Here is a 27,962-nt window from a genome sequence, read left to right as displayed (position 1 = left end):
GAGCTCACGTGTGAGACACTGTAATTAGACAGCTACGTGCCCCCAGCATGAAAATGCCAGCTCTCAGCCCAACCCCTCAGTTCTGAACAAAGCACTTACCGTGAATGGAATAGACAACTAATCTTTTTATCACCAGTGGTCTTTTTGGAGGCAGAGTCAGTTGATAGTTAATTTTCAGTTTTTCAAAATATTTAACATATCTATTCTGCAAAGCAACAGAAGCCTCAATTTTAGCGGGGAGGATAAGTCTAAGGTCGGCATTAATAATCCTGTCTCCTTTCTTGCTCCCCCATGTCTGTCTGTCTGTCTGTCTGTTTCTGTCTCTGTCTGTCTGTCTGTCTGTCACACACACATACAGTTTGTCAGGTACAGTTAAGGTAAGGAAAGAACTGTAGAATGTTATCATGTACTCAGGCATATTTCATATATGTGGTTTCATGCCTGAGTATTTACCAAAAAAAAAAATAATAATAATAAAGACAGACTTTGGTGCTGTGGTGAATGAACTAACATGAAAGGACCCACTGCTTGCGTATGGTTCCCATGTTGGTTTTGTGCATGAGAGATTGATCTCTATCTATATCTACCACTATATATAATGTATGATATATGTGTACATCATAGTTTGTGGGCATGTGGATACCCATGTGGAGGCCATATATTGGTGCTAGGTATCTTCTTGGATCATCATCATCACCATCACCACCACCACCACCATCATCATCATCATAGAGATAAGATCTCAGTGTGTAGCCATGGCTGGCCTGGAATTTGCTGTATACACTGAGCTGGCTTAGAACTCGAAGAGATTTATCTTTGTTGTTGTTGTTGACGACATAAGGTCTCTCAGTAAACTTGGAGTTTATGCATTTAGCTAGCATGGCTGTCCAATGGATTTACCAGTCTCTGCCTCTCTCCCTCCCAAGGTGCTGAGATTTCAGACTTGTAGCACCAGGCTTTCACATGGGTGCTGAACAAGCCATCCTCCCAGTCCCTGCTCCTGTTTGAGAAGGTGACTGCTCAGAAAAACAACAACAACAATAACAACAACAAAGCATCAAAAGAGCACCAGTGTTCCAGCACAGTGGTTGAAACGTAGTTATGATGGACTACATTAGAGGAAAAATGTGGTTTGGTGGAGAGTAGACCCCAGCCAGGGCAGAACATATATGAAGACTCTAGAAGGCAATAATACGTCAGTAGATCACATACCAATCTTTTGTCTCTCCAGTCTAGAACTTTCACTTTCTCTTTCTCTCTCTCTTTCTTTCTCTCTCTCCCTCCCTCCCTCCCTTCTCTCTCTCGATTATTTATTTACTTTAAGTATATGAGTTCATTGTAGCTGTCCTCAGACACACTAAGAGTGAGCATCAGATCCCATTACAGATGGTTATGAGCCACCATGTGGTTGCTGGGAATTGAACTCAGGATCTTTGGAAGAGCAGTCAGTGCTCTTAACCACCAAGCCATCTCTCCAGCTGCTATTACTTTTTGTTGTTTTGGGGAGGAATCCTTGGGGGATCTCTAAGCCGCATACTGTCTCCATGGAATACTGTTCACAGGACTTTCATCGGGTCTTTCTTCAAGAAGTTGAAACATTTCTTCAAGGGGTTAGACAAACTTGGAGGTGTTAATAAAATTAACAACCATGTATCCTATTAGAAATGGAAGTCTGGGGCCAGTGAGATGTCCCAGTGTGTAAAGCACTTGCTAAGCATACACGAGAGACTAACTTTTTATCTCAAAAATCTATGTCAAAGAAATCTAGGATCGGCTGTGCATTCCTGCAATTCCAGCACTGTGGTGCAGAGACAGATGGTTCCCTGGAGCTCACTTGCAGCCCAGCTTAACCCAAGCAGCAAACTTATGGTTCACTGAGAGGCCCCACATCTCAAGCTAATAAGGTAGAGAGCAACAGGGGAGAGTGCCTGGTGCTTTCTTCTGCCTCTACACGTACACACAGCATATGTGCATGCATGTACCAAACACACACACACATACACACACATACACACACAGTCGAATCATCCAGAAACAGTCCCTGTGATTGTTCTTTGGGAATTGGATTGTTTGTGTGTCTGAACAGGTGCCTGTGAAAGATAATTCCTTTCAGGGAATTGTGGAGTAAACTTTATATAGTGGTTAGACCTCAGGACCCTCCTACCTTGGGAGGGCAAATCAATTCCTGAACTGTAGAAACAATAACAAATATAAAATGGGAGGTAGAATGTTCTGGGAAGATCGCAAGGCTTGGCATCTGAGGTGGGGCTCTGAGCCTCAGGGAAGGAGCAAGGCCTGGCCCAGGGCATCTGAGCACTGCCACATGATCATCAGCCGGGACGGTAGGACATGGGAGGAATGACTGCTGATGCCTCTTGCCTTCCCACAGAACACTCAAAACAGAGATCTTACCTGAGAAGGGGTCTCTATTCCTTGAAACTTAGAGCTGTTGCTTTTATCTGTCCGCCGCTCCCCAAAAAAGTACAGACTTTCCTACGGGAAAGGGGACAACACAACCACGGTTTGGCAATACTCTTGTTTTTATTACTGCATGTAATCTTGAAGTCAGGCTTCTTAAAGTTGACAGTCTCTGGGTAGAGGCTACCCCAAATGGCAGAGTTAGGACTGCACATTAGGGATATGTATTTGTGAGACTAAAGACTCATAAATACATGGAATGTTAAATCGGGAAAGGCGAGGGACCATCTGGTCAACTCTACCGTCCAATTCCAAACAGGAAACAGGCCAGATTCTGGCCAGGGAATCGGGGTAAGCTAATTGCAGGGCCTTACTGAACCTGGAGCTCACTGATTCAGCTAGATTGGCTGGTTAGCACACTTTTGGGATTGGCCTGTCCTCCCTCAACAGACCTTCCCTTGTTGGAGCTACAGGGATACACCATTGTGCATGGCGTTTTTACATAGGTGCTGGGGATCTGAACTCCGGTCCTCTTGCCCTTCCACAAAACCATCTCCGTGCTCCCTCTGGTCCACTTTCTGAGCCAGTCTCTCGCTGAACTCAGGCTTCACTGATTTGATTACACTGGATTGCCAGGTTTCCAACCTCAGCTTCTTATGCTTGTATAACAGACCTTTTATCGACTGAACCATCTCAGCCCCTCATTAAGTTGATTTTATCGCTCATTAATTATTGATCTATGATTTAAAAATCACTGTCCCAGGACACCTCCTTCTTTTCACCTGTACCCTTGGCTCCCAGGCATTGAATCAACTGGCCCAGCCCTAGGTTAGGCATAGCATCACCAACAGAGCCCAGGGGCTACAAAAACCAGGATAAAGTACCCATTTTCAAAACCCGTGTGTCAAGTTATAAAAACAGAAAGGGTTCTGGGATTCTAAAAGTGCAGTTTTGGAAGTCAGAGTCTCTTCTATACACTGTAGGAGAGATGAGCAGAGCACTGAGAAGTGCATTCTGTAAGTGCTAAATGCCCAGCTCCTTGTAGGCTAATGACTGAGAATTCTATTTTAAGAAGTTGAAATGGGACAAGCAAAATGGCTCAGTGGGTAAAGGAGCTTGCTGCCAAACCTGATGCCTCAAGTTTGATCCTCAGAACCCACAGAGTGGAAAGAGAAAACCAACTCCTATAACTTCTATAAGCTGTCTAGACAGACAGACAGACAGACAGACAGACACACACACAAAATGTAAAAAAGAAAAAAGATTTTAAAGAAATTGGAACCAGCCCACCCTGTCTCTTCAGAAATTTCTAGAGAGGTTACATATCTCCTATGTCTCCCACACATTGACTTTGATATAGTGGAGACAATCAGATGCTGTTGTGAGCTGGAAAGTGATACTGTTGAATGACTTACCTATTGTAAAGATGCTTGGATCCTTTGGGGGCACTTATCTAATTGATCTTTATATTATTCTGATGAAGAAGGAAGAAGCCATGTGGTTGGTGGTGAGGGAAAGGGGCAGCATTTTGGCCACTGTGGAGTATTCTTGTCTTTTCTTTTTCCTTCTATAGCACAGCTGGCCTTGAATTTAAGATCTTCTTCAGTGTGGAGTGCTGGCACGGAGCTAGGCAGCTATAAGCCTAACTGAGCCTTTTTATATTTTCATGACTTGGCTTAACTTCTCTTACCTTAATCCTACAGCTACTGGGCTCTGCCTCTATGAAAATGTTGATATTGTATATATCATGATTGCTGTAGTAATTTTTATTTTTTAAAATATTGCCTAAAATGTGACAAATCTTAATTGCTGGAATATTTTGCAGTCCCTTAAATGTTGTGCCTCTCTGACTTCAGTCGAGAGCTGGCCCAGAGTAAGAGATAGGCCAGCTACTATTCACACATAAAACAAGGGAGTCCTAAACCCTGGTTTCTGAAAAACCACCTCTCCAATTTAACTTATATGAATCATGACTCAAAGAATCACCCTAACATTTTACAGTGACACTTCAGAAGGAGAAGATTCAATCCTCACAGGGCAGTACAGTGATGGTTTCTCATACCCTTGCATTTAAAACTATTTCACTGGCAATGAGGTAGGCACACACCATGGTTCCAGTTCTTCCTAGAAAGAAAAGAAAGCCATTTGAAGAATTATTGTTTGTAGTAGTGCTCAATTTAAGAACTCACTTAGAGACCTGTGGAGATGATTTATTTCGTGATTTGCAAAAAGCATCTGGGCATAAATTTAGATCCTAAAAGTCAAGTGAAAAGCTGTTGTAACAGTATTAACCTTGACCCAAGCACTGGGGTGTGGAATCATGATCCAAGAGATTGTTAGCCAAAACAGCTAGCTCTCAGTTTAGTGATAGATAGTGTCCCAAAAAATAAGGTGGGAACCAGTGAGATGGCTTAGTGGGCAAAGGCACTTGTTGCATAAACTGACAAGCTAAATTCAATCCCCAGAACACACACATGCTCATACACATACACACACAAAAACACACACTTATACACATACTCATATACACAATCACACACACTCATTCACACACACACTCTCATACACAAATACACACATTTACTCATAGACACACTCACATGCACATATGCACAATCATTCACACAGACACACACATAGACACACACACTCAAATACAAACACATATATAAATACATATACTCATACACACTCACATACAAACATATACACACATACACACAGATACTCACACTCAGACACATTCATTCATACAAATATACATATACATACACACATTTGCTCACACACAGACACACACACATATATACACATATGTGTCAAGAGCCATCTAGGAAAGGCTAAAGGCATTCAAGTAAGTTTTCTGAAGATAGCTAGAGCTCTGAATTGTGGGGTCTTCAGAAATTTTTATCCTAGGATTATTTCTTGCTGATATGCCTTTTCTGTCACTATTACATAGCCTAATGATTCCTGGCATTAGCCCAACCTATTGGGCAGATTTTCTGCAGATAAACGAAGGTATACTATCATATAGTAATGCTATGTTGGCAAATTGATGATTTCATAATTCCTGATAATGATTTTTATAGAATTCCTAAATCTATACAAAAAAGCTGCAAATAGGGCTGTAAACCTTCATGTATCACAGGCTAATTGAACTAGGATAAGAAAGCAGGCTGAGAACAAATTTATGATCAGGGAAAACATTCCTTCTAGGATAGCTGTGAGACCACTCTCTGGTAACTAAAGGTCATAAACTGGGAATGGACAATTTCTTGTAGCTGCAAAGACAGAAAATAAAATATTGACTAGTTTATCTATACAAAACTTCAATACTAATGAGACACAAGGCAGATAGATAATTTGGCTCTTGACAAAATCTGCTAATTTATGACATAAAAATTATTGTTTTAAACTTTTAATGAACTTATGATGTTAGTAATAGATACTGAATGTTAGGTCTTAATGGAAACACATGTAACCATTTCTGCTGCAACTCTTTATCAATTTATGACTTAAATTAGTGTCTTAAATTTGTTATGAACTTATGGAATATAAAGATGCTTGGAAATCCATGTGATCAATTCTTCTGAGAAAGTATAAGACTAAGACAACAATAAGGTAGAGGCCTTTCTTCAGCAATAAAGGCTGGAGCTTCTTTTTCATCTAGAACGAGTGAATTTTTTTCTGCATTGGAACTTGCTCATTGGAGATTGCTTGTTGGGGCTTTTGCTTATCTACTAAATGTAGATATGTATATGTCTGTTTGTTTATATGTATGTGTATACACACATACATATGTAGGTATATGTGTATGTATGTAAGTATGCATAAACGTTTGTAGAGTTTATGAGATAGGTGTTCGGGTCCAGCCAGAATGTGTGTATATGAGTGTGTATATGTGTGTGTCTGTGCAAGTTACCTGGGTAAAAGATTTTCTTCTTTTCTTTTCTCTTTGGTTCACAAAGAGTTAATTGTGGTTCTACTTTTCTGTCTTGCCTTAGGTATATGGGAATGCCAGTTTGGGTAGGGAAAATGCTGCAGAGGTGCTTGGCTCTGGGGTCCATCTTGCAACTGGGGTGTGGAAACTCAGCTGGGCAGGCAAAACACAGAGCACTAGACTGCATTTACCCTATGCCTGCTGTTGGGTGGTAGGCTTGAGGAAAGCACCTATATACTACTCATGGGGTGGGAAAACAAGGCCTAAGGTGTGGGAGGCCGAATCTGGGGTTCCCAATCAATAAACAGTTTGGAACCAAAGACTGTCTCGCTCATCAAGAACCACTGTGAGACTCATGGAGAAAGCCTTCGTCTACAGAGCCACATCATCTGCCAACTAAGTCTCCTGCAGAAGGTCCCTCAGCGCTCCCAGACAGTTGCAATTGCTGCTAAGCTAAGGACAATCTCTGATGAGCTAAACCAGAGTTCCCCATTCCCCGCCTGGGCTCCTCAGGACCCAACTCAGTGCTCAACTCCTGGCTCCCTAGAGGCAACTGAATGAATGTTCAGGAATTTAGGAGCCCCTGGCCCCAGGCTCCTCAGCTAAGTGGATGAACCTGGAAACAATCATTCCAAATGAGGCATCCCAGACCCAGAAGGACAAATTAGCATGTCTTCTCTTGTTTGTGTCTCACTGGGTATACAAATGATGCTTAAGAGTAGGCACATGCCCTGCAGTAGATGGTTAACACAAAATGACCCCAGTGATGTTTCTGTTGATTTTCTTATGTCTCATATGTCTTTGTTTGGGCATTTTTATCTAACTGGGTTTTTGGTTTTTTGTTTGTTTGTTTTTTTTGTTTTGTATATATTGTGGTTTCTAATTTTGTGGGGGCTTTGTGTGTGTGTTTCTTGTTATTTTTTTATTTTTTTTTTAAATCTGATGTTTAAAAATCTGCCTGTTTGGTTTTTAAGGAGAGAGGGAAAGAAGACATACAGTAGGATAGGTGGAGAGGCGGCGAGGATCTCGAGGAGATGCAGCATGGGAAGCAGTGTCAGAATATGTTATATAAAACTTTAATAAGAAGAGCAACTCTTTTCTAAAAAGAAGCCAGTGCCAAATATAGTAGTCACATCTGTAGTCCCAGTATTTGGAAGGAAACAAGAGGATCGTAAGGCAGAGGCCTACCTGGGATACTAGCTAGTTCAAGGACCAGCTGTGCTACGTATTGAAACTTTGTCTCAAGGAAAAGAAAAACAAACAAACAAACAAACAAACCAAAAAACCTTTCTCCAAACAAATAACAGTAATAACAATAGAAACAAGCAGAAAAAAGAGGCATTAAAAGGTATTTCCAAACGAAAACATACACAAGAACAATAGGTATATAAATTTACTCAATGTCACCAGTTATCAAAGAAAGGCATATTAACCACAATAAGTATGCTAGGGTGATACATACATATGTAAATTACTCTACAATGTAACTACAAAAATATAATGCATATCATAAATATATACAATCCCTGCCAATTAAACTATAACCTTGAAATAAAGTGTTATTCTATCTCAAAGATAAATGTCATTAGTATTTTAACAGACTTTACAATAGCAAGCCAAGTGCAAAATAATCCAATTTAGTAGGTAGGGAAAAATACTCCCAACCTTCCTTAACTCCTTTTCCTTCTTGCCTTCCTCTCCTGTCCTTTCTTTCCCTCTTGCCACCCTGTTTCTTCCTTCCTACATTCCTTTGGTGTTGGAACTAGTATTTTAAAGTGTTAATGATTAATATTGATTGATTGCCTTCATTTGCACACATCAGTATTCCTTTCCAATTTTTTTTTTTTTTTTATTGTTTTTCGAGACAGGGTTTCTCTGTCTAGCCCTGGCTTTCCTGGAACTCATTCTGAAGACCAGGCTAGCCTTGAACTCAGAAATCTGCTTGCCTCTGCCTCCCAAGTGCCGGGATTAAAGGTGTGCGCCATCACTGCCCAACTTCTTTCCAATTTCTTTTTTTTTTTTTTTTGGTTTTTTGAGACAGGGTTTCTCTGTGTAGTCCTGGCTGTCCTGGAACTCACTCTGTAGACCAGGCTGGCCTCGAACTCAGAAATCCACCTGCCTCTGCCTCCCAAGTGCTGGGATTAAAGGCGTGCGCCACCACCACCCAGCTCCAATTTCTTAACAAAATGGAAAATAGAAGAAAGGAGCGGTGTTACCTTTCCCTCCTTTACAGTGAATCGCGACGACGTTTTCGGGATCTTGAGCCATCCAGTCACTTACTTCCTTGCAGAACAACAACATTTCCCTAATTTCAAATAGAAGAGTTTTCATTCAATGAAATTATTTCCAAAATAATACTTTTCCAAAACACCAAGCCCAAGGTATTTATCCCTTTTCTGACAGTCAGTGTGACAGAAGACTCACTCAAGAGTGGGCACGTTATGATCGTCAATCATGATTCTGCGGACCCTGTAGTGGAAGCGCTTAGGGTCATAAGCTCTCTCACCTAAAATAAATAATACACATGCCATTTATCTATGCCTAGTGACATAGCAAAAGATAAAGTTATAAATAGGTTAAAATTTCAATTAGAAAATTCTTTATCTTCTAGAGTAGCTTTCAGTTTGTTCTAAAAAAAATAATATTTCAGAGTTGAAAAAAACCAGTTTGGTGATATCCACCTTGGGAAAACATTTTTAAAGAGGTCTCACCTTTAGCTTTCTAGTGTCTTCTCAGTACATCACCATGGGTATTAGAAACCACAGAACAGAGACAAATGTAGCTGACAGGGCTGCTAGCTCCTAAACATGTTCATTGCGTACATAGGCATTGAGCAGGACACCAGAGACAGGGTGGTAAACTGAGGTACAATCTATTTCCTACAGGGTTGAGTTTTTGTTTTAGTCCAGTGCCCTCCACCCTATCATACCTACTCCAGGAGGGTTAGAAGATGGAGTTGCTAATTTTCACACCTTCAGTGTAATACAGAAGGAATAAAGAATAAATGTATTATTCTAGAACCGTTAGAACAGGCCTTCCCTAACACGGCTGACCTCTGCTCTGCCCATTTGGTCTTTCCAGGCCCACTTCAGCCTCTCTTCTAGGGTACTTTGTGCTAAGTTCCCTATCACATAAGGCCAATACAAGTTGGGGGATTTTACTCTGACTTCCCACTACTAAATACTTATGAATGAAATGAAATAAAGGAGTCTTCGAACAATCTGTTCTCTATCTACAGTACCCCAGTAGTGAGTCATGTACATACTGCATAGATTGTAGACTTGATAGTGATTTTGATGCTTGGTATCGAGGAACCGTGCAACCTCCTAAAGAAGGATAGATACAAATGTTACATCTCCAGTGTGATCCAGAAGTAAGCTTGGAGAAAGAAGTAACTACAGATGGTTACTATTGGTTCACCTTCATCTCACTGGCATCTTCTAGGGGAAATTCCCCCAATGTGAGGATATGTTGATTTTACATCATATGTGTATTGCTAAGAAACAAGGTTGAGATACTCTTATCTGCCTCTACTGCAACTTGAATCAAATGCCTCCTACAAACTTATGGTTAAACACTTGGTTCCCCAGATGATGGTGGTGGTGGGAAAGTTGAGGAACCTTCATGAGGCTGAGTCTTGCTGGTGGAAATGGGATTCTGGGAGAATGCAAGGAGGCTTTACATCCTGTTGTTACTTCTTGTTTACTCTCTGCTTCCTGAGAGTGGATACGATGTGACCAGAAAAGAAATTTCCCATGACACATAATTATCAAAACTCTAGCTTGGCAGTGATGGTCCACTCCTTTAATCCCAGCACTTTCAGAATTGATCCAGAGGCAGGTAGATCTCTGTGAGTTTGAAGCCAGCCTGATCTACAGATGAGAGTTCCAGGATGGCCAAGGCTACACAGAGAAATCCTGTCTTGCAAAACCAGGCAACTAGACAGCCATCCATCCATCCATCCATCCATCCAGCCAACCAACCAACCAACCAACCAAACACACACACACAAACAAACAAACAAAAATACTTAATGTACAGAACAAGAAAAGAATATTAAAAGCAGCAAGGGGAAACAAACCATCAAGGAACATATAAAGGCAGTCAGTCCCATTAGAACACCTGACTTCAATGAGCACTTGAAAAGCCAGAAGGGCCTAGTTGGATGTTTTATAAACTTTGAGAGACCATAGTTGCCAGCTCAGACTACTATACCCAGCAAAACTTTCAATCAGATGGAGAAATAGAAAGATATTCCATTAAGTAGTATCTGTTTACAAATCCAGCTCTACAGAAGACAACAGAAGGAAAACTTCGACCTGAGGAGGTTCTTTCATGAGCTTCCACAAAAATAAGTCTGGGATTATCTTGCCTGTGTTTATACACAGTGGTCATACAGGAAACTTTTATTTAAAAAATATTGTAACGAGGCATGAAGCAAGATCCACTCTTATCTGCATCACATACCACACAGGTGAATATCATGATGCTTTTGAAATGCTCCTGTGCCTTTCAAATAAGTTAAACTGTTTTCATTGTTTTGAGTGTCTTAGATTATTGTACAACACAATATTCTAAATTTTGGGGTTTTGCTGTTGTTTTGTTGGTCATTATACTATAGAACACAGTGAAATTCTCTTACTCCACAGGAAGATAGTAGGATGTAAATGTTAGGGATGGTTCTGAGGAGCCATGAAGTTCTACCTTTCTCATACAGGCTCTGCTTTTACAAGCATTAGTCCAGCCTTGATAACTTCTTACTGTGTTGAAATGGTTTTACTACTGAACCACTGTGTTACAGCGATTTTCAAACAAGGAAGTGCTGGTGTTAAATATAAATCTGACTTCTGTTCTTATCAATTATTGGGGATTTTGACTATTTTTCCACTCTTTTGTATTTGCTATTTCTATATTAAAGCAGATTGCTGTCTTGATTTTTTTTTTTTTTTCAATCACGGGACCCATGGATTTCTTTCCTGCTGAAAATGCTTGCTTTTCTGTTAATATATTGATGTGTGAAAAAGGGTGAATTACTTATAAATATTTCTAAGAGACAAGTTAAAAAAATGATGAACTTAAATGTTGGATGACTGCTCCAGGTATCCCGATCCTCTCCAGGGTACAAAGGAATGAACTTCAGGATAGCAGAATATTTTTATGCAGACATTGAAATAATTAAAATTGGTTTTTAGCCACACAATTTGGAAATATATTACAGGAATTAAAAGAAAAAAGAATCTTGCTGTTTTGGTATTTATTTCATTTTTGTAAATATAAAGAACTTGAATTATGGAAATTTAAATATATATTTAAATCTTTATATTCTTTATTCCATATGTGGAATACTTTGATTTCTGGTATTGTTTTCAGGAGTGGTTGTTTCAAGTATGTTGTTTTCAAATGAGAGCTCATTAGTTTCTTCCCCCACCAAATAAAATCGTTTTTCAAAAAACATCATAGTAATCCATGTGGCCTAATGCTTTGGGCTTTACAGATTTTTCTTTGTAAATGCAAGACCCTTTAAACAAAATAGTGTTTGTCATCAGTTTGCAATTAAATGTTTATAATTATTGTATATATAATTATACAATTATATATTGTATAATTATAAACAAAAATATGTAAAGCTTTGATTAAGGTTACATTGCAAAAAAGTTAAAGTTGTTTACTTCTTTATGGTCATGATCATCATAATGGTGTGGCCCTACTTCTTGGTACTAATTTTCTATATTAATTACTTTCCCCATTATTTGTGACCAAATACCTGACAAGTTTTTTTTTTGTTGTTGTTGTTTTTTTGTTGTTGTTGTTGTTTGTTTTTTCGAGACAGGATTTCTCTGTGTAGTCCTGGCTGTCCTGTAACCCACTCTATAGACCAGGCTAGCCTCGAACTCAGAAATCTGCCTGCCTCTGGCCCCCAAGTGCTGAGATTAAAGGCATGCACCACTACTGCCTGGTGATACCAGTTTTATAAAAAGAAAAGTGGCTTGATTTAAGCAAACTATAATTAACTTAGAGTTACCAGCTTAGTCTACCATAAAACAATACCTGCCAACAGATGTGTTATCCATAAAGCTTCAGAGTGGCAGTTTTGGGGAAGTGGATTATATATGAATGAACGTGCTTTATTGACAATTTTGTAGTTGTTCCATTTATAAGGACACAAAGCATACTGACGACTCAATATTTTCAAATTTACATATTTAAACCCATATCATACAGTGACACGAAAGCCCCCTTCATGATGACTTTCATGATATACTCTGGCACCTTTGGAAGCCACACACGCTTTTGACGGAGAAAATCAACCAAAAGTCCTACCCAGCTATGACACATATAAGCCACAGCTGTGACCAACATGGCAACCTTAACAGTGCAATAGTGGCAGCCAGACCTTGATGATAACCCACAGCTAAGACTCTCTCAACAAGGTGGAAACCAAACAAGGTATTGGAAACCTAGCCAGTGAGTCAAGGCTAGTGAAGTCATAGATCTTGGAGGAGAACCTACCATTGCTACTTATCAAAGTGGCCTAGTCCCTAACTACAATCTAGATATTGGTCCTTATGCCCACAGGTAAGTGTAGTCCTGACGTCTCGTCAAGGAAACTTCACTTCGCAACAGGTGGAGACCACTACAAAATAAACTACAATGAATAAAAATGCAGAATTGTGGTGCACAGTGCCAACTGATACACCCACAATACAACTCCTATATGTAAAGCTCAGGAATCATTGCAGAAAACGGGGCTGGAAAGATTCTAAGAGCCAGAGGAGCAGGGGGTTTGCTGTGAGATCGTTTCCTAGTAACGTCAGAAGCCACGCCCATGAAGTCTCAACAACCTGACTGCCTAAGCATGAGCTGAACAAAGACAACAGACATGCTAAGCTGACCCGGATGTTCTCTAGGAAAGATGCAAGCCTCACAAACAGGAGCCTATCTACAGTTAAAATAAATGTCTCATTCAGGAGCATTTTACCAAATGTCTTCTCAGAAAGCCTTTAAAGAAAGATTTTCCTATTGATAGGAATTGTATTTACTTTTGTAATTTTTGGAGATTTCTTTTTACATCTTTTGATAAGTAGTTAATAATAATGAGATCTCAACAACAACAAAAAACAACAACAACAACAACAAAAATGACTTCCAGTCCTGTCCTGGTTCACTAGTACCACACAGTGAAAGTGTAATACAAACCGATAAGCCACTGTATGGTGAGTTTATAGAATAGTGGTTATAAGCCAGTAAAATTTGGAATAGTTTATAAACAGCAAAGATAGATTGATGACAACCAATTGTGAGTTCTGGCTGAAAGAACAGCCTTTGCAAGGATATTGGGGTTGTTTGTGTCGAGCCTCTGACTCCAGCATACACTCACTGAGCAGTGAGCACCGGCTGTGGAAATAGTCTTACCTTGATTGGATTTCTATAGAAGGACTCCTTTCCAGATGATGGAAACGACATAGCAATAATACGCTCTGAAAGTCAAAGTAATCACTATAATGAATATCGTGATAGAGACAGCACAACAGACAGAAAACTTCATCTACATATAATGAAACTCCTTTTTAAATAAAAACATTCAGAATAGAAGAAACAACACATTTTCATAATAATAAAAATTATATAAAACATTAAATTATCCAGTATAATAATAATAGCTATTAAACTGATAAAGTTATCTTAAGACTCAGTTTGTTCATCTGTGGGCCATAGATTCTTGTTGCCCTAAGTCTCCCATTTTATCAATGCGACTATAATTTCTTTTCTTTAGCAAACCCAACCACACCACACCACACCACACCACACCACACCACACCACAGCCAACCCAACCCAACCCAACCCAACCCAAACCAGCCTGGGCGCCAGTAAGGGCAGCAAGTCCCTTAGTGATTGGTGCCCATGTGACTCAGAAAATCTGAGATCAACAGAGTAAAAACTTCTACTTCTGGAATTGTAAGAAGATTACAAAGATTCTGGGGATTCTTGGTACCAAGATCAAATACCAGTACTGAATAAATGAAAACTCAACTCAAAATATTTCAAGCGATAACCCATCCCACCTCCCGTACCACAATCAAGTGGTTGTAGTTTGAATGACATGAACAGATACTTCCATTGTCCAGGTCTGTTGGGAGACAGCTCCTAGCAGAAAGCAGGTATCATCTTTGCAGCCATCTCGAGCCATATACCCTGACTAGAGACTTGTTTTTCAACAGCCTACAACAGCTGAGCACACGCTGATAAACATCTTGTTTATGCCACATAGCTTGTTTTGTTGTTTGGTGCCCCCAGCTGCAAGGCGCATGTGGTAAAGTGTCTTCAGCTGTGTTCCCCTGCTTATCCACGACTGCAAGGCACGTGGTGAAGTGTATGTATATACACCCAGGATTTTCCTTTTAGTAAACGAGACTTGATCACACGCTCTGGTTTGTCTCCATTCTTCGTGTCTCTTCCCTTTCTTCCCCCACTCTCTCTCTTGCTAGACCCTGACCCACAGACCGGAGCAGCAACTTGGGCCAGGACACAGGTCATACTGCCATGGTGACATATGTATTCGTCACCATGGAATAACATAACGTGGCAGAAATTAAGGAGAATGTGGCGCCTACAGAGCATAAGCAGAATACAAAGTTTTTATAAACAACGCCAGGGCAAGTTTCACCAACCAGTGACATAGGTGAGGTCTAGGTCAAAGCCGTCCTTCCTGTAGCGTCGTTTGTTACCGGAAACCTGGATCGGGAAATCATAAAGCTGTAAGCCATAAATCAACAGGGAAAAAATGTGCTATTCACATATCTGCAGACCTCACATGTATCTCCCTGAAACACAGTGCACACGTGTGCCGTCACTCACCAGCCGCCTGGTCAGCCTTTCAAGTTGTCTCTTTTGATGAGCCAGTTGCAAAATTCTTACCAAAATGAGCAGTCGTAGAGGCCGAAGTAAAACTGCCAGTCTAAATCAATGTATAGGTAAAAATTTAAATACCCATTTTTTTTACTACAAAAATAGAATGTTGTTTAATACGAATTAAGGTTAATGCTTTTAAGATTAATTACTTATTAAAAACAGAACGTTTGGTTAATATGGGTTAGGTCTAATACTTTTATAACTAGTGATTTATTTATTTTTAGTGGTGCGGTGGGCCAAGGTCAAGGCCCCGTGCATGACTGGCAGGTTACTCTCCACTGACCTGTTCTTCTTGTTCTGTATTCAGTTTGGAATGATGTGGTTCTTGGCCAGAACAGTGTTGTTTTATCTCCATGTAGAGGACAATGGGCAATGTCTACAGACATTTTTGATTGCCATACTATTATTGTGTGTTGCTATGATATCAAGTGTGTAAAGGCAGGGAATGTTAATAAACACCTCATCAAAAATGGCATCCTCTTCCAGAAGTTTCTGGCCTAAAATGTCAATAATGCTAAGTTTGGGAAAGACGGGCTCAGAATCTGTGGTTTAACATGAGTGGTTTTCTCTTTTTTTTCTTTTCCTTCCTTGTGTGTGTGTGTGTGTGTGCCTGTGTGTTGGTGCGTGTGTGTATGTGTGTGTGTGTTCATCAGTCATCACCTGTCCTGTTTATATCAGTAAGCAGGAAAGCAGTACTCTTGGTGAAGACACATGTGAAAATAGACTGAAACACTGACCAGCAAAGTTGGCTGTTGTTTCTCCTGTCATCAAAAACACCAAAGGTGACAACTACTGTTCAGAGACACCAAGTTCTTAATTTGAGGCCACATGAACAAGCCTCCTGGAAAAGCTCTTTAAAGTTCTATAAAGCATGGGGTGTGGACTGAAGGAAGGGACGGCTCAGTAGTGAAGAGCACTGACTGCTCTGGCAGAGGAGCGGGGTCTGGTTCCCAGCACCCACGTGGCAGCTGAGAACCATCTGCAATTCCAGTCCTAGGGAACCCAAGGCCCTGTTGTAGTCTCTGCAGGCACCACTCACATGTGGCACACATACACACATACATACATAGATACATACACATATACATACATACATGAAGGCAAAATACCCATACATATAAAATAAAAATAAAGTGTGCGGTAATAGTCCCCAGAGCCAGTAATTCAGTGTTTCTCAGGTGGCTCGTGAGAGATTGCTTAGGGTCCAACACACAGAATATTTAGTTGAATCCTGGATTGAAATCCTGAGAAATTAGGGTACCAAGAGAAACCGATTGTTTGACAAATGTTAAACCTACCTCCCCATCTTCATCCCAACACACACGTTCTTCTTTCTACATTGCCACAGTCAATAGGAGGGTGAGAGCGAGGGAGAGAGAAAAGGTGAAGAAGAGGGAACTCTCCTAATAGATTCTGACAGCTCGGACTTTACCAGGGTTTTCTCGTTTCCACTACAACTATACTGCAAACCCTTCCTCATGGCTGCCTGCCTGTGTTACCCCTGGCTTCCTGCTGTGTTTGCTGCTCTTTATACATCTGTATAGGAGGCATTCAGATTATACACGTGCTCTATCCTCTCTCGGTGAAGGGAGAGTCCAGGACTATAAGACTTTGCATATAAGGCATTTGTGGTTGAAGCACAAATGGGAATTTATAGATAATTTGATATCATAAAATCAAAATAGATGTAAGAGGAGTTGAGTCTAATTTTCCCCCCTTTGTATGTTGTCTTCTATTCAGCTAAAGATTCTTAGAGGTACACCCTTAAATGAATCCTAGATGCCAGCATCTTTTAGTTTCAAAGTGCATGGAAGTTTTTTTTTTTTTATAAACGTTTCACTTTTAACCCACTTAACCCAGTATATAACCAGAGAGTTCAAAGTTAAAATATTAAATAAGACCAGGGAAATTCAACAACAACAACAAAAAAGGAAAAAAAAAAAAACCGCAGAAGAACAGATGGGGAGGTTTGAGAGGTAAGCTGAGTGCTTCATACCTTGGGATATCTCTGAGAAAGCGTTTGTCATAAAGTACATAAATGACAGCCACAAGCAGAGTCACGCCGATGACCACAGCGTCTAGGGTGTTCAGTACATCGGAGAAATAGCGATGTCTCCTGGAGTGGGGAGACAGCAAGGTTTCAGAGTACAAGTTTTTCATGAAGGACTCTTATCTTTAGCCTGCTTGGCAGTCCCAGGAAGAATTAGGTGTGTTGTTCTACACGCTCCTGAGATTCTAATCCACTTACTGACCTGTAGTCCCCACCCTGTCAACTGCATGTAATTCTGTTCCAAGCACATATGTTTTGTGGGTTGGCTGGGGTTGAGGCTTAGCCATGCAGACTTTGAGGGTTATCACCTGTGCTGGGGTAAAGCTATTTACTAACACAGCTGTTCAAGCTGCTCATGCTTCTGTAGGCAATTTCTTCTATTTTTTTTTTTATTGGATATTTTATTTACATTTCAAATGTTATTCCCTTTCCCAGTTTCCTCCCCAAACCCCCATCCTATCCCCATTCCTCTGCTTCTATGAAGGTGTTCCCCTACTCACGAACTCACTCCCACCTCCCCGTCCTGGCATTCCCCTACACTGGGACATCGAGCCTCCACGGGACCAAGGGCCTCTCCTCTCATTGATGCCTGGCAAGGCCATCCTCTGCTACATATGTGGCTGGAGCCATGGGTCCCTCCATTTGTACACTTTGGTTGGTGGTTTAGTCCTTGGAAGCTCTGGAGGGGGATCTGGTTGTTTGATATTGTTGTTCTTCCTATGGGGTTGCAAACTCTTTCAGCTCCTTCAGTCCTTTCTCTAACTCCTCCATTGGGGACCCCGTGCTCAGTCCAATGGTTGACTGTGAGCGTCCACCTCTGTATTTTCCAAGCTCTGGCAGAGCCTCTCAGAGACAGCTATATCAGGTTCCTGCCAGCAAGCACTTCTTGGCATCCACAATAGTGTCTGGGTTTGGTCTCTGTATATGGGATGGATCCCCAGGTGGGGCAGTCTGTAGATGGCCTTTCCTTCTGTCTCTGCTTCACACTTTGTCTCCATATTTCCTCCCATAAGTATTTTCCCCCTTCTAAGAAGCACTGAAGCATTCATAAGAAGACAAGAAGTCTTCCTTCTTCTTGAGCTTCATGTGGTCTGGGACTTGTATCTTGGATATTCCAAGCTTTTGGGCTAATATCCACTTATCAGTGAGTGCATACCATGTGTGTTCTTTTGTGATTGGGTTACCTCACTCAGGATGATATTTTCTAGTCCCATCCATTTTCCTAAGAACTTCATGAAGTCATTGTTATTAATAGATGAGTAGTACTCCATTGTGTAAATGTACCACATTTTCTGTATCTGTTCTTCTGTTGAAGGACATCTGGGATGTTTCCAGCTTCTGGCTATTATAAATAAGGCTGCTATAGACATAGTGGAACATATGTCCTTGTTATATGTTGGAGCATCTTTTGGGTATATGCCCAGGAGTGGTAGAGCTGGGCCTTCAGGTAGTAGTATGTCTACTTTTTTGAGGAACCACCAGACTGATTTTCAGAGTGGTTGTACCAGCTTGAAATCCCACCAACAATGGAGTGTTCCTCTTTCTCCACATCCTCACCAGCATCTGCTGTCACCTGAGTTTTAGATCTTAGCCATTCTGACTGGTGTGAGTTGGAATCTCAGGGTTGTTTTGATTTGTATTTCTCTGATGACTAAGGATGTTGAACATTTCTTTAGGTGCTTCTTGGCCATTCAATATTCCTCAGTTGAGAATTCATTGTTTAGATCTGTACCCCATTTTTAAATAGGGTTATTGGATTCTCTGGAGTCTAACTTCTTGAGTTCTTTGTATATGTTGGCTATTAGCCTTCTATCAGATGTAGGATTGGTAAAGATCTTTTCCTAATCTATTGATTGCTGTTTTGTCCTATTCCATAGGCAATTTCAATAAACTTGCAAGTTCACCAAAGTAAAAAAGGAATTCTGTCTTAATGTTTAAAATACATTGTCAAGAATACTGGACTAAGGAAAAATTAGAATATCCATTTTAAAGTTTTCAGTTAGAAAATTTCTAGTAATGTATGTATCTCGATCATCCATCTTTCTTAGTTTTCTTTGGGTTTCATTGCTGTGAAGAGACAACATGACCAAGGGAAGGCTTATAAAGAAAGACAAACATTCCATTGGGGCTGGTTTACAGTTTCAGAAGATTAGTCCATTATCATCATGGCAGGAAGCATGGCAGCATCCAGGCAGATGTGGGACTGGAGGAACTGAGAATTCTACATTTCGATCTGAAGGGAGCCAGGAGGAGCTGCACTGGGTGTACCTTGAGCTTATATATGAGACCTCAAAACCCACCCCCATAGTGACACACTCTCTTCAACTAGACCATGCCTATCCAAGGACACACCAACTAATAATGCCATTTCTAGTGGGCCAAGCATTCAAACATGAGTCCATGGGGGCCAAACCTATTCCAACTAGTGTATTTCACTCCCTGCCCCCCCAGAGGCTTTTAGCCACAACATAATGCAAAATGCATTTAACTCTACTTCAAAAGTCCCCATAGTCTATCACAGTCTCAACAATGTTTAAAAGTACAAAGTTCAAAGCCTCTTCTAAGATTCATGCAATATTTTAAGTACAACCTCCTATAAAAATCAAAATAAAAAAGCAGGTCACATACTTCCAACACACCACAGAATATACATTGCCATTCCAAAAAGTCATACTACTGGACAAAAGCAAGACCAGAAACCAGCTGGGCAAACTCCAAACTCTACATCTCCATGTCTGATGCCCAACTCTTTTCTGCTTTGTTGACTGCAACACAATTCTTTCTGTTGGGCTGGTTCACTCCCTGTGAGCAGCTTTCCTTGGCAGGTATCCCATGGCTCTGGCATCTGTAACATCTTGGGGTCTCCAAGGCTACTGGAACTTCACAGCTTCTTTTTTCGAAGTCTGAGGCACACACATGATCTTCTGGGATTCTCCAAAGGGCTTGGGTCACCTTTCCAGCTCTGCCCTCTGCAGCACACACAGTTAATCTTGGTTCTGGATGACTCTACTCCACTGCTGCTACTATTCTTGGTGATCATCCCGTAATACTGACATCTCCATTACGCTGGGATCTTCCACTGCAACTAGGCTACATTTTCACCAATAGCCTCTCACGGGCTCTCTCTTCATGGTGTCAAGCCTCAACTTCAACTGCCACTGAGGCCACATCTTCACCTATGGCCTTTCCTGGCCTCTCACAGTGCCAAGCCTCGGCTGCAGTCCATGACTCATCTTTATGACTTCAAAACCAGTACCACCTAGGTGATTCCTACACATTACCAAATATGGCTGTCAAGAAGAGCTACAATCTTGGCTATTTCAGGAATACAGCTTCTTTGTGGTCTCAGAAAACACTTCCCAGAAGATGTTTACCCTCAGTGATGCTGGTTTCTTCTAAATCCCTGCTAATTTCTTAGCTCCAGATAACCAACATTAGTTGTCCCAGTAACCCTATTCTTGAGTCTAAAGCCAGAGCCATGTGGCCTAAACTGCCACGTTCTGTTGCTTGCTGGGCCTGAAACATGACCATTTCATTCTATTATATTTGCACCAGCTTTCTGTTTTTATAGTTTCCTTTACTGCCTAAGCTTGGCTGTGTCAGAACATTCTCTGTGGACTGACTTTGAACTCGGAGATCTGTCTCCTGAGTGCTGGGATTAAAGGCATGTACCACCATGCCCTGACCTAAGCTTTTCTTTAATTCCTTTTCATTATAAACATGGCCACTATCCCTTAAGATCTTGATTAAAGGTGTGTTGTCTTCCTGCCTCAAGATCCAGAGCACAGTGTGCCCTCCATTTCTAGATTGTAGTTCATTTCAGATATAGTCAAGTTGACAACTGAGAATAGCCATCACAATCTGTTCTATGTCAACTCAACACACAATTATGTCTCCTTATGTCCAAATAAAAACAATAAACAGGTCATAATAATGCCTAACATGATATAACTACCCCCAAACAACCACAAACACATAGTAAATTTGGAATACTTGGCAATGTCCAACAGCCTTTTCACAAGATGGAAGCTTAGCTGGGTGGAACCTTGTCCTGAGGTCACCACTCACTTAATACGGTTATCTCCTTCAATACAGGACTCAGCTCCATGTTGCTTCTTGGTGTTCCTTTTTGTATCTTTTTGTATGTTTTTGTATTTTTTTCCTTTCTAAGCTTGCTATGCTTGATCAAAACATAAATGAACCACAGGCAGAGTCTATGCTAGACTGCTTTGAGATTTTTTTCCTAAATACAATGAATCTGAATCTTTTCACTTTAGCCTCAGGCAGACTCTTCAGATAAGCACAAAGAACAGTCACAATCCTCACCCAAACATCACAAAAATGGTTTCTATGCAACATTCTAAAATTCTTCTCTAAAACCTCTTGAGCAAGGCCCCAGAGCTCAACTCACCCTCACCACCAATGTCTTCCATATTCCTACTAGGATGGCCCATTATGCCCCACTTAAAGCATTCTACTGCTTTCTAAATCCGAACTCCCCAAATACACTTTCCTCCAAAAAACCAAAACCAACCAACTAAACAAAAATACCTACCACCAACACCACCAACACCAATAACAAAAAGACCCCAACGTGGTCAGGCCTATCACAGCAACACCCACTCCTGGTACCAACTTCTGTCTTAGTTAGGATTTCACTGATGTGAAGGGCCAAGACGATCAAGGCAACACTACAGTTTCAGAGATTTAGTCCATTATCATCATTGCAGGAAGCATGGCAATGTGGACATGGATGTGTGGCTGGAGGAGTTGAGAGTTTTACATCTTAATCTGCAGGCACCTGGGAGGAGACTACCTTCTGCACTGGTTGTAGCTTGAGTTCATATATGAGACTTCAAAGCCCACTTCCATCATGGCACACCTACCCCAACAAGGCCACACCTGCTAGTAGTGCTGCTCCCTGTAGGCCAAGCATTCAAACACATGAGTCTACTGGGGCCAAACCTATTTACTATCTATCTATCTATCTATCTATCTATATCTGTCAAGATAGCAATTCATACTTGATAAGTAAGAAGTAGGACTAAACCATCGAACAAGAGGCAACCACTGCCTTCTCCTACGTAGGTAGGGATGTGAGATACTGTGCATTGCTGGTGAGCAAATTAAGCTGAATATGGAACTTAGAGGAACTGTGATTGAGAGAGTGTACAAAAGGATTCCACGGATGGAGAGGGCTCAGCTCTTTTAGACTCAGGATCTGGTTTTTTATGCATCCCGGGGTTTCGATGAACTGATTGATATGGTCTACTTAGGGCAGAAACAGACTCTCTTTCTTCAGACATGAGCATTGGTCTCCTAGAGAAAGTTTCTTCTGATTCTGAGATAGCATCTACTTTTAGCTTGATCTTTTTCAATGTGTTAAGGGGTTTCTTTATGCTTTTATTGGCACTTGTAAATTATACAAATTATAGGCTTCATTTTAACTTCTAATACAAGTGAGTAAAATATTTGACCATATTCACCTCCATTACCCTCTCTTGTTTCTGCCTCCTGCTAATGCCTTCCTCCTCCCACCTGGCACCCTTCTACTTTTGAGTCTGTTTTGTGGTCTGAGTTTCATTAGTGTTCCTGAGAGGAATATGGCTGAGGATTTCATAGAAGCACAGTCACCTTACCAATGGCTAAATCACTGAAGAAGATGTTGAGAAAGCCTTCTCTAGACAAGAAGAAACTGGGCAGTAGATAATGTCCTTAGCTCAAAAAAAGGACACGAAGATAAAAAGAAATCTTAGGACAGTAGAAAAGCTGCACTCTGGGAAGTCCTGAGAGTGAAGTGAAGCTGGAGAACACATCCCTGACTCCCAGAGCAACCCAGCCTCAAGGTGTGACTCCCCCACTCATCTGCTTGCAAAACCTGTAAGCAGAGGTCAATGCCTGTTTTACTGTAAATGTCATTATTGGGAAGAACATGCCTCTGGACTCTTCTGCACTATAATTAAAGCTTTTATTTTCATTGAACTATGAATTATTTATGATGTATTCTTTAATGTGTCATCAAATCTTATTTGGAATTCAAATCAAGTCAGAAGAACTTGTGTATCGCATACATGTCTCTTTTACTCATGTACACATACACACAGTCATTGCCTGCCGCATCCTTGAAGCTCTTTTGAATTTTAGCAATTGTAGAATCGTCTGCAATAAATTATAAATATAGGCACAATGATAGTAGTGATAAAGACACTCTACATAAAACTGGTTTTAGGTTATTGCTTTTTCTGTGGCACATACCTACAGGGAGAATTATTTTGATGAAGAAAGACCCATTGTTTGAGCTGATCTGACAGTTCTTATAGAATGCTTCTTTTATCACTACAGAAATGGCTTATGCTTAAACAAAACAGAATCACACCTACCCTTCTACATACACTCGAAGAAGAACATCCACGAGGAAAAATAAAGCAATGGCTAAAGAAATGGAACGATATCCCAAAGAAACATAAATTTTGTTTTCAGAGACACGTAGATCGATAACCACAAGAAATACATCCAGAATGATCAGGAAAATTCCAAATAGTCTAAAAGAAATAAATAAATAGAGTGGAGGTGTTACCTCCATATAGTTACACAATATTAAAGCCAATGGTCAGATGTTTCCAAAGTTCTTATTTAGACCTAAATTGTCCTATGGGAGAAAAAACAATGTTGCTTTAGAATCTTTAGGAAAATGTTCAGTTTTCACTCACTAAAAGTAGTGGCTAGAAGATAAAGTTTGCACCAAGCCCCTCCCTCCCCACTGTCTGTGGCAGGGATGTGATTCAGTACTCCAAGCCTGAACAACAAGTCTGAATTAAAGTCACAAGCTTCTTGCTATGAACTTTAATGCTCGGAATCCATAAGGAGTTTTTACAAATGTCTCATAATAACTTAAATCACATTTACCCAAATATATTTAAGACTTTAGCACAAAAAGGGATAAAGATGAGTAATATATTCCCTTCTAAAAACACTGTAACCAGTTAGTTTTTCTCAGTGAAATTTTCAAAAAATGCCTGATTAATTATACTCATGGGTCCTGTAAACAGGGTGGACACATGAGAAAGAATTCCATCCCATAAATATTTGCAGGATTACTTGTATTCTTAAGTATCCTTAACCCTTTTCTTCCATAGTTTAAAAAAAAAAAAACCCTCCTTATAAATTAATTATTTTCCTAAACTACAAAGATGAATCAATTCAACTTTAAAATGTTTTTCTTTAATGACTAAAAAGTCAATTGAAATATTATTAGTTTTGGAATTAGCAAGATAGCTCAGTAGTAAAACACCTGTCATTTGAGTTTGAAGCCTGAGGTCCATCCTCAGCCTCTATGTGAAGTTTGGAGCACTGCCACGCCTGCAAGCCCAGTTCTAGGGAGGCAGAAACAGAAGGATCCGTGGCGCTCACTGGCCAGTCAACCTAGCTTAATTAGTGAGCACCACGTACAATGAGAAGCCCTATTTAAAAAGAACAAAATGACAAGAGACTAAAGATACCTGATGTTGATCTGTGGCCTTATATCACAGACACATACACACATACATACATATACACACACATACACACACACACATACACACACACACACAAAGACATACATACACAAATACACACTACACACACATACAAACATATACACACAGAGACACACATACACACATAGTTACACATGACAGAGATACACATACCTGCAAATACATGTACACATGCCTACACAAATAGGTAAAACATTATACACACATACAATATTAATTTTAAAGGAAGCAGTTACATTATATAAATCTGAGTCAACATGTAGAAAAGAAATCTAAGTTAAATAGTTCTGGAATTGAGTAATTTTGAGTGCACAGAAGATTTAGCTTATAATTACAGGATTTATACTTAAAGAATACATGCTTCATTATTTTTATATTTCTGAGTAAGAAAATATTAATATGGCACAATTTAGTTTTGAGCAAAGGTTATTTCTTTGTTTTTTTTTTTTTGTTTTTTTTTTTTTTTTTTTTTTTTTTTTTTAGAGACAGGGTTTCTCTGTGTAGCCCTGGCTGTCCTGGAACTCACTCTGTAGACCAGGCTGGCCTCCAACTCAGAAATCCGCCTGCCTCTGCCTCCCAAGTGCTGGGATTAAAGGTGTGTGCCACCACCTCCCGGCTTCTTTGTACTTTGTAATGTTCAGTTTTAACCAAACTTCTAAGATAGATTAGACCACATTAAATGCATTCATGATCTAATTAGCAACATATTGACAATGGACATCCTTTTACTTTGCTCCGTCTTGGTTTCTGGAGGTCCTTTCTCATTAAACTTTTAAAATTAAATGTCATAGATATTTAATTGCTTCCATTTCTATTCATTCACATACCTGAAGGCAACCGAGGACACAAGGATGTGCACGAATTTCTCAATTGTGTTCCTATAAAAGTTAGTAAAACTAAATCAATCACACACACGCTTCCCCATCATGTTATAAACTTAGCAAAATGAAAGCCCTTTATAAGTATAAATTTTAAATAAAAGTTCTCATCGGTTGCATATCAAATGTTCTGTGCTACTAACTAAAATGTTTACATTTTTGTTCCTATCTAGAATATATGTAAATAAACCACCATGTGTTGGATATTTAGTAACTTATCTTCTGTGTGTAAAGTTCCAGCTCCAACTTTAAGGGAACATTGAGCTAGAGACTAATCAAATAAAGCACCATGCCATGGGGATGGAAAAGAGTGCTTAGGCGAGAAATATTCCAATGTCTGCTCTTCCATTAGCAAACTAGGATCTTGGGCAAATCACCAGCCTTGGAGAGATGGCTGATGCTATACAGGTGGAGCTGCAGTGAGCTTTCTGAAGACAGCCCACTCTATTAGGCAGTTTCCCTATATATCAATATGAAGATCAATTCTCAAAAAACAATATTGGTTAGATGAATTAATAATTTTATAGAATGCCAGACATGACTTAGTTTTAGGAAGTTACGGCATTGATTAAGTTTGAGGAGATGATTTGTTTTGCCAGAAAGCCACAATAAAGTTAGAATTAAGGGTAGAATGTGTCCCTCCCTTGTAGAATAGTGAGGGTCGCATAGGTTAGAAAAAGAGGACAGTGAGCCTTTGTGCTTTACAACTGTGCTTGTACTTGGAAGACAAAAGAAGACTTGGGACAAGTTAATAAGCAAAGAAAACATTTCGTTCTAGGTTGGGTCTGAGTTCCTTAATCTTGTGATCTAGGGATATGACCACAGGATTTGGTGTGAACCATGAAAAGACCGGGTTATGAACAAAGAGCAAAGAAATGTATTCTGAGAATAAGAATAGAGAAGAGATGATTGGGCAGTTTAGCTGAACAAGACTTCAAAAATAAGATGCAAGATAGATGATCTGTTTCTTCTTCTTCTTTTTTTTTTTTGGTTTTTCAAGATCTGTTTCTTGATAACTATAAATTATTGTCAGCTAAGCACAGGGGAAAACTTGCAACTATAGACTTGGCTTGCTTAAACTGTCAATCAATAACAAAAGAATTGTTGCTTTGGGGTTATGATGAACTTGTGGGGAGAGTGAAAGATGGAAAATGTTTAGTTGGGAATGACTTTCAAAAGAAGAATGTATAATCAATATTCCTCTTGTAATTTCCTTATGTGTAATGATTTTAATCTGTTTTCGAAGAATAAGTTCTTGTGGCGATTGTTTACAGAGAGTACATAACTTGTAGCTATGAAGTAATCTGTTTCTTACATAGAAAATTTTGTCTTAGGTGGTCTAAAAAGGCTAAGGTAAAAAATAGAGCTCAAATAACCTCACATATATGTATGTGTATGTATGTATGTATGTATGTATATGTGTGTATGTATATATGTGTGTATGTATGTGTAAAGTTTTTTTTTAGCTTGATTCATCCACCAAGTGTGTACATGTGTGTGTGGTTTATATGTATGTATGTATGTATGTATGTGGTTTGTGTGTATGTTCTTCTTGCTGGCCTCCTAAGAGTTCAGAGTCTCTCACTGCTCACAGGGAGTGAATGCCCCAGATAATCAAGCTCCCTCAGAGAAAAGTCTATTGAATGATCAATCACTGACTTTATGCCCTTGCCTCAGTTTCCCCTGACCTGTCGAGGCTGGTCTTCAATAAATAGACCTCGGTGTCCTAGCAACAAAATAATGGATTTCTTTTTACAAATACAAACTGAAGAAGTACTCCCAAACTCTTTTTGTAAAGCCAGTATCTTTCTTCTACCCAAAGAAGGTAAAGACACAGCAAAATGACAGATAGACATTCCTAATAAACAGAGATACAAAAGTCCTCAGTAAAATACTAGCACACTGAGTAAAAACACATATTTAGAAATTCATTCTCCATGGTAAAGTTGGATTAATCCTAGAAACCTATGTAAATCCTAGTTTTACATATGTAAATATGTGAATATTATGTATATTGGTTCAATATACGTAAGCCAGTAAACATAGTAAAACATATAAGTAACTTGAGAAAAGGCATATGATTATTTCAAGAGAGGTAAAACACAGCCGTTGGCAAAAAAATCCAACACACTTCAGGATAAAAGCCCTAGAGAAAGTAGACCTGGAGGTGATGCACCTTAACATATTAAAGGTTATATATGACAAACCCACAGCTACATTGTCCTAA

General features: G+C 39.8%; 1 protein-coding gene across 1 annotated transcript in view; it reads right to left on the bottom strand.

Annotated features, from left to right (window-relative positions):
• The window catches only part of LOC117721705 (phosphatidylinositol 3,4,5-trisphosphate 3-phosphatase TPTE2-like), a 70,739-nt gene that overhangs the window by 28,114 nt on the left and 14,663 nt on the right, over positions 1 to 27,962 (bottom strand). Inside the window, exons 4-15 of the mRNA XM_034520503.2 lie at positions 25,685 to 25,735; positions 23,700 to 23,861; positions 17,266 to 17,385; positions 15,216 to 15,315; positions 15,029 to 15,092; positions 13,772 to 13,836; positions 9,624 to 9,684; positions 8,783 to 8,864; positions 8,575 to 8,663; positions 4,481 to 4,542; positions 2,413 to 2,493; positions 100 to 205 (exon numbers count right to left, since the gene is read on the bottom strand). Of these exons, the coding sequence (XP_034376394.1) occupies positions 100 to 205; positions 2,413 to 2,493; positions 4,481 to 4,542; positions 8,575 to 8,663; positions 8,783 to 8,864; positions 9,624 to 9,684; positions 13,772 to 13,836; positions 15,029 to 15,092; positions 15,216 to 15,315; positions 17,266 to 17,385; positions 23,700 to 23,861; positions 25,685 to 25,735 (1,043 nt within the window). The remainder of the gene's footprint in view (positions 1 to 99; positions 206 to 2,412; positions 2,494 to 4,480; positions 4,543 to 8,574; positions 8,664 to 8,782; positions 8,865 to 9,623; positions 9,685 to 13,771; positions 13,837 to 15,028; positions 15,093 to 15,215; positions 15,316 to 17,265; positions 17,386 to 23,699; positions 23,862 to 25,684; positions 25,736 to 27,962) is intronic.

Source organism: Arvicanthis niloticus, chromosome 16, assembly GCF_011762505.2.
Source record: "Arvicanthis niloticus isolate mArvNil1 chromosome 16, mArvNil1.pat.X, whole genome shotgun sequence".
Lineage (NCBI taxonomy): Eukaryota > Metazoa > Chordata > Mammalia > Rodentia > Muridae > Arvicanthis > Arvicanthis niloticus.
The sequence above is the reverse complement of the archived record's forward strand: the minus strand, read 5'-3'. Positions and strand labels throughout refer to the sequence as shown.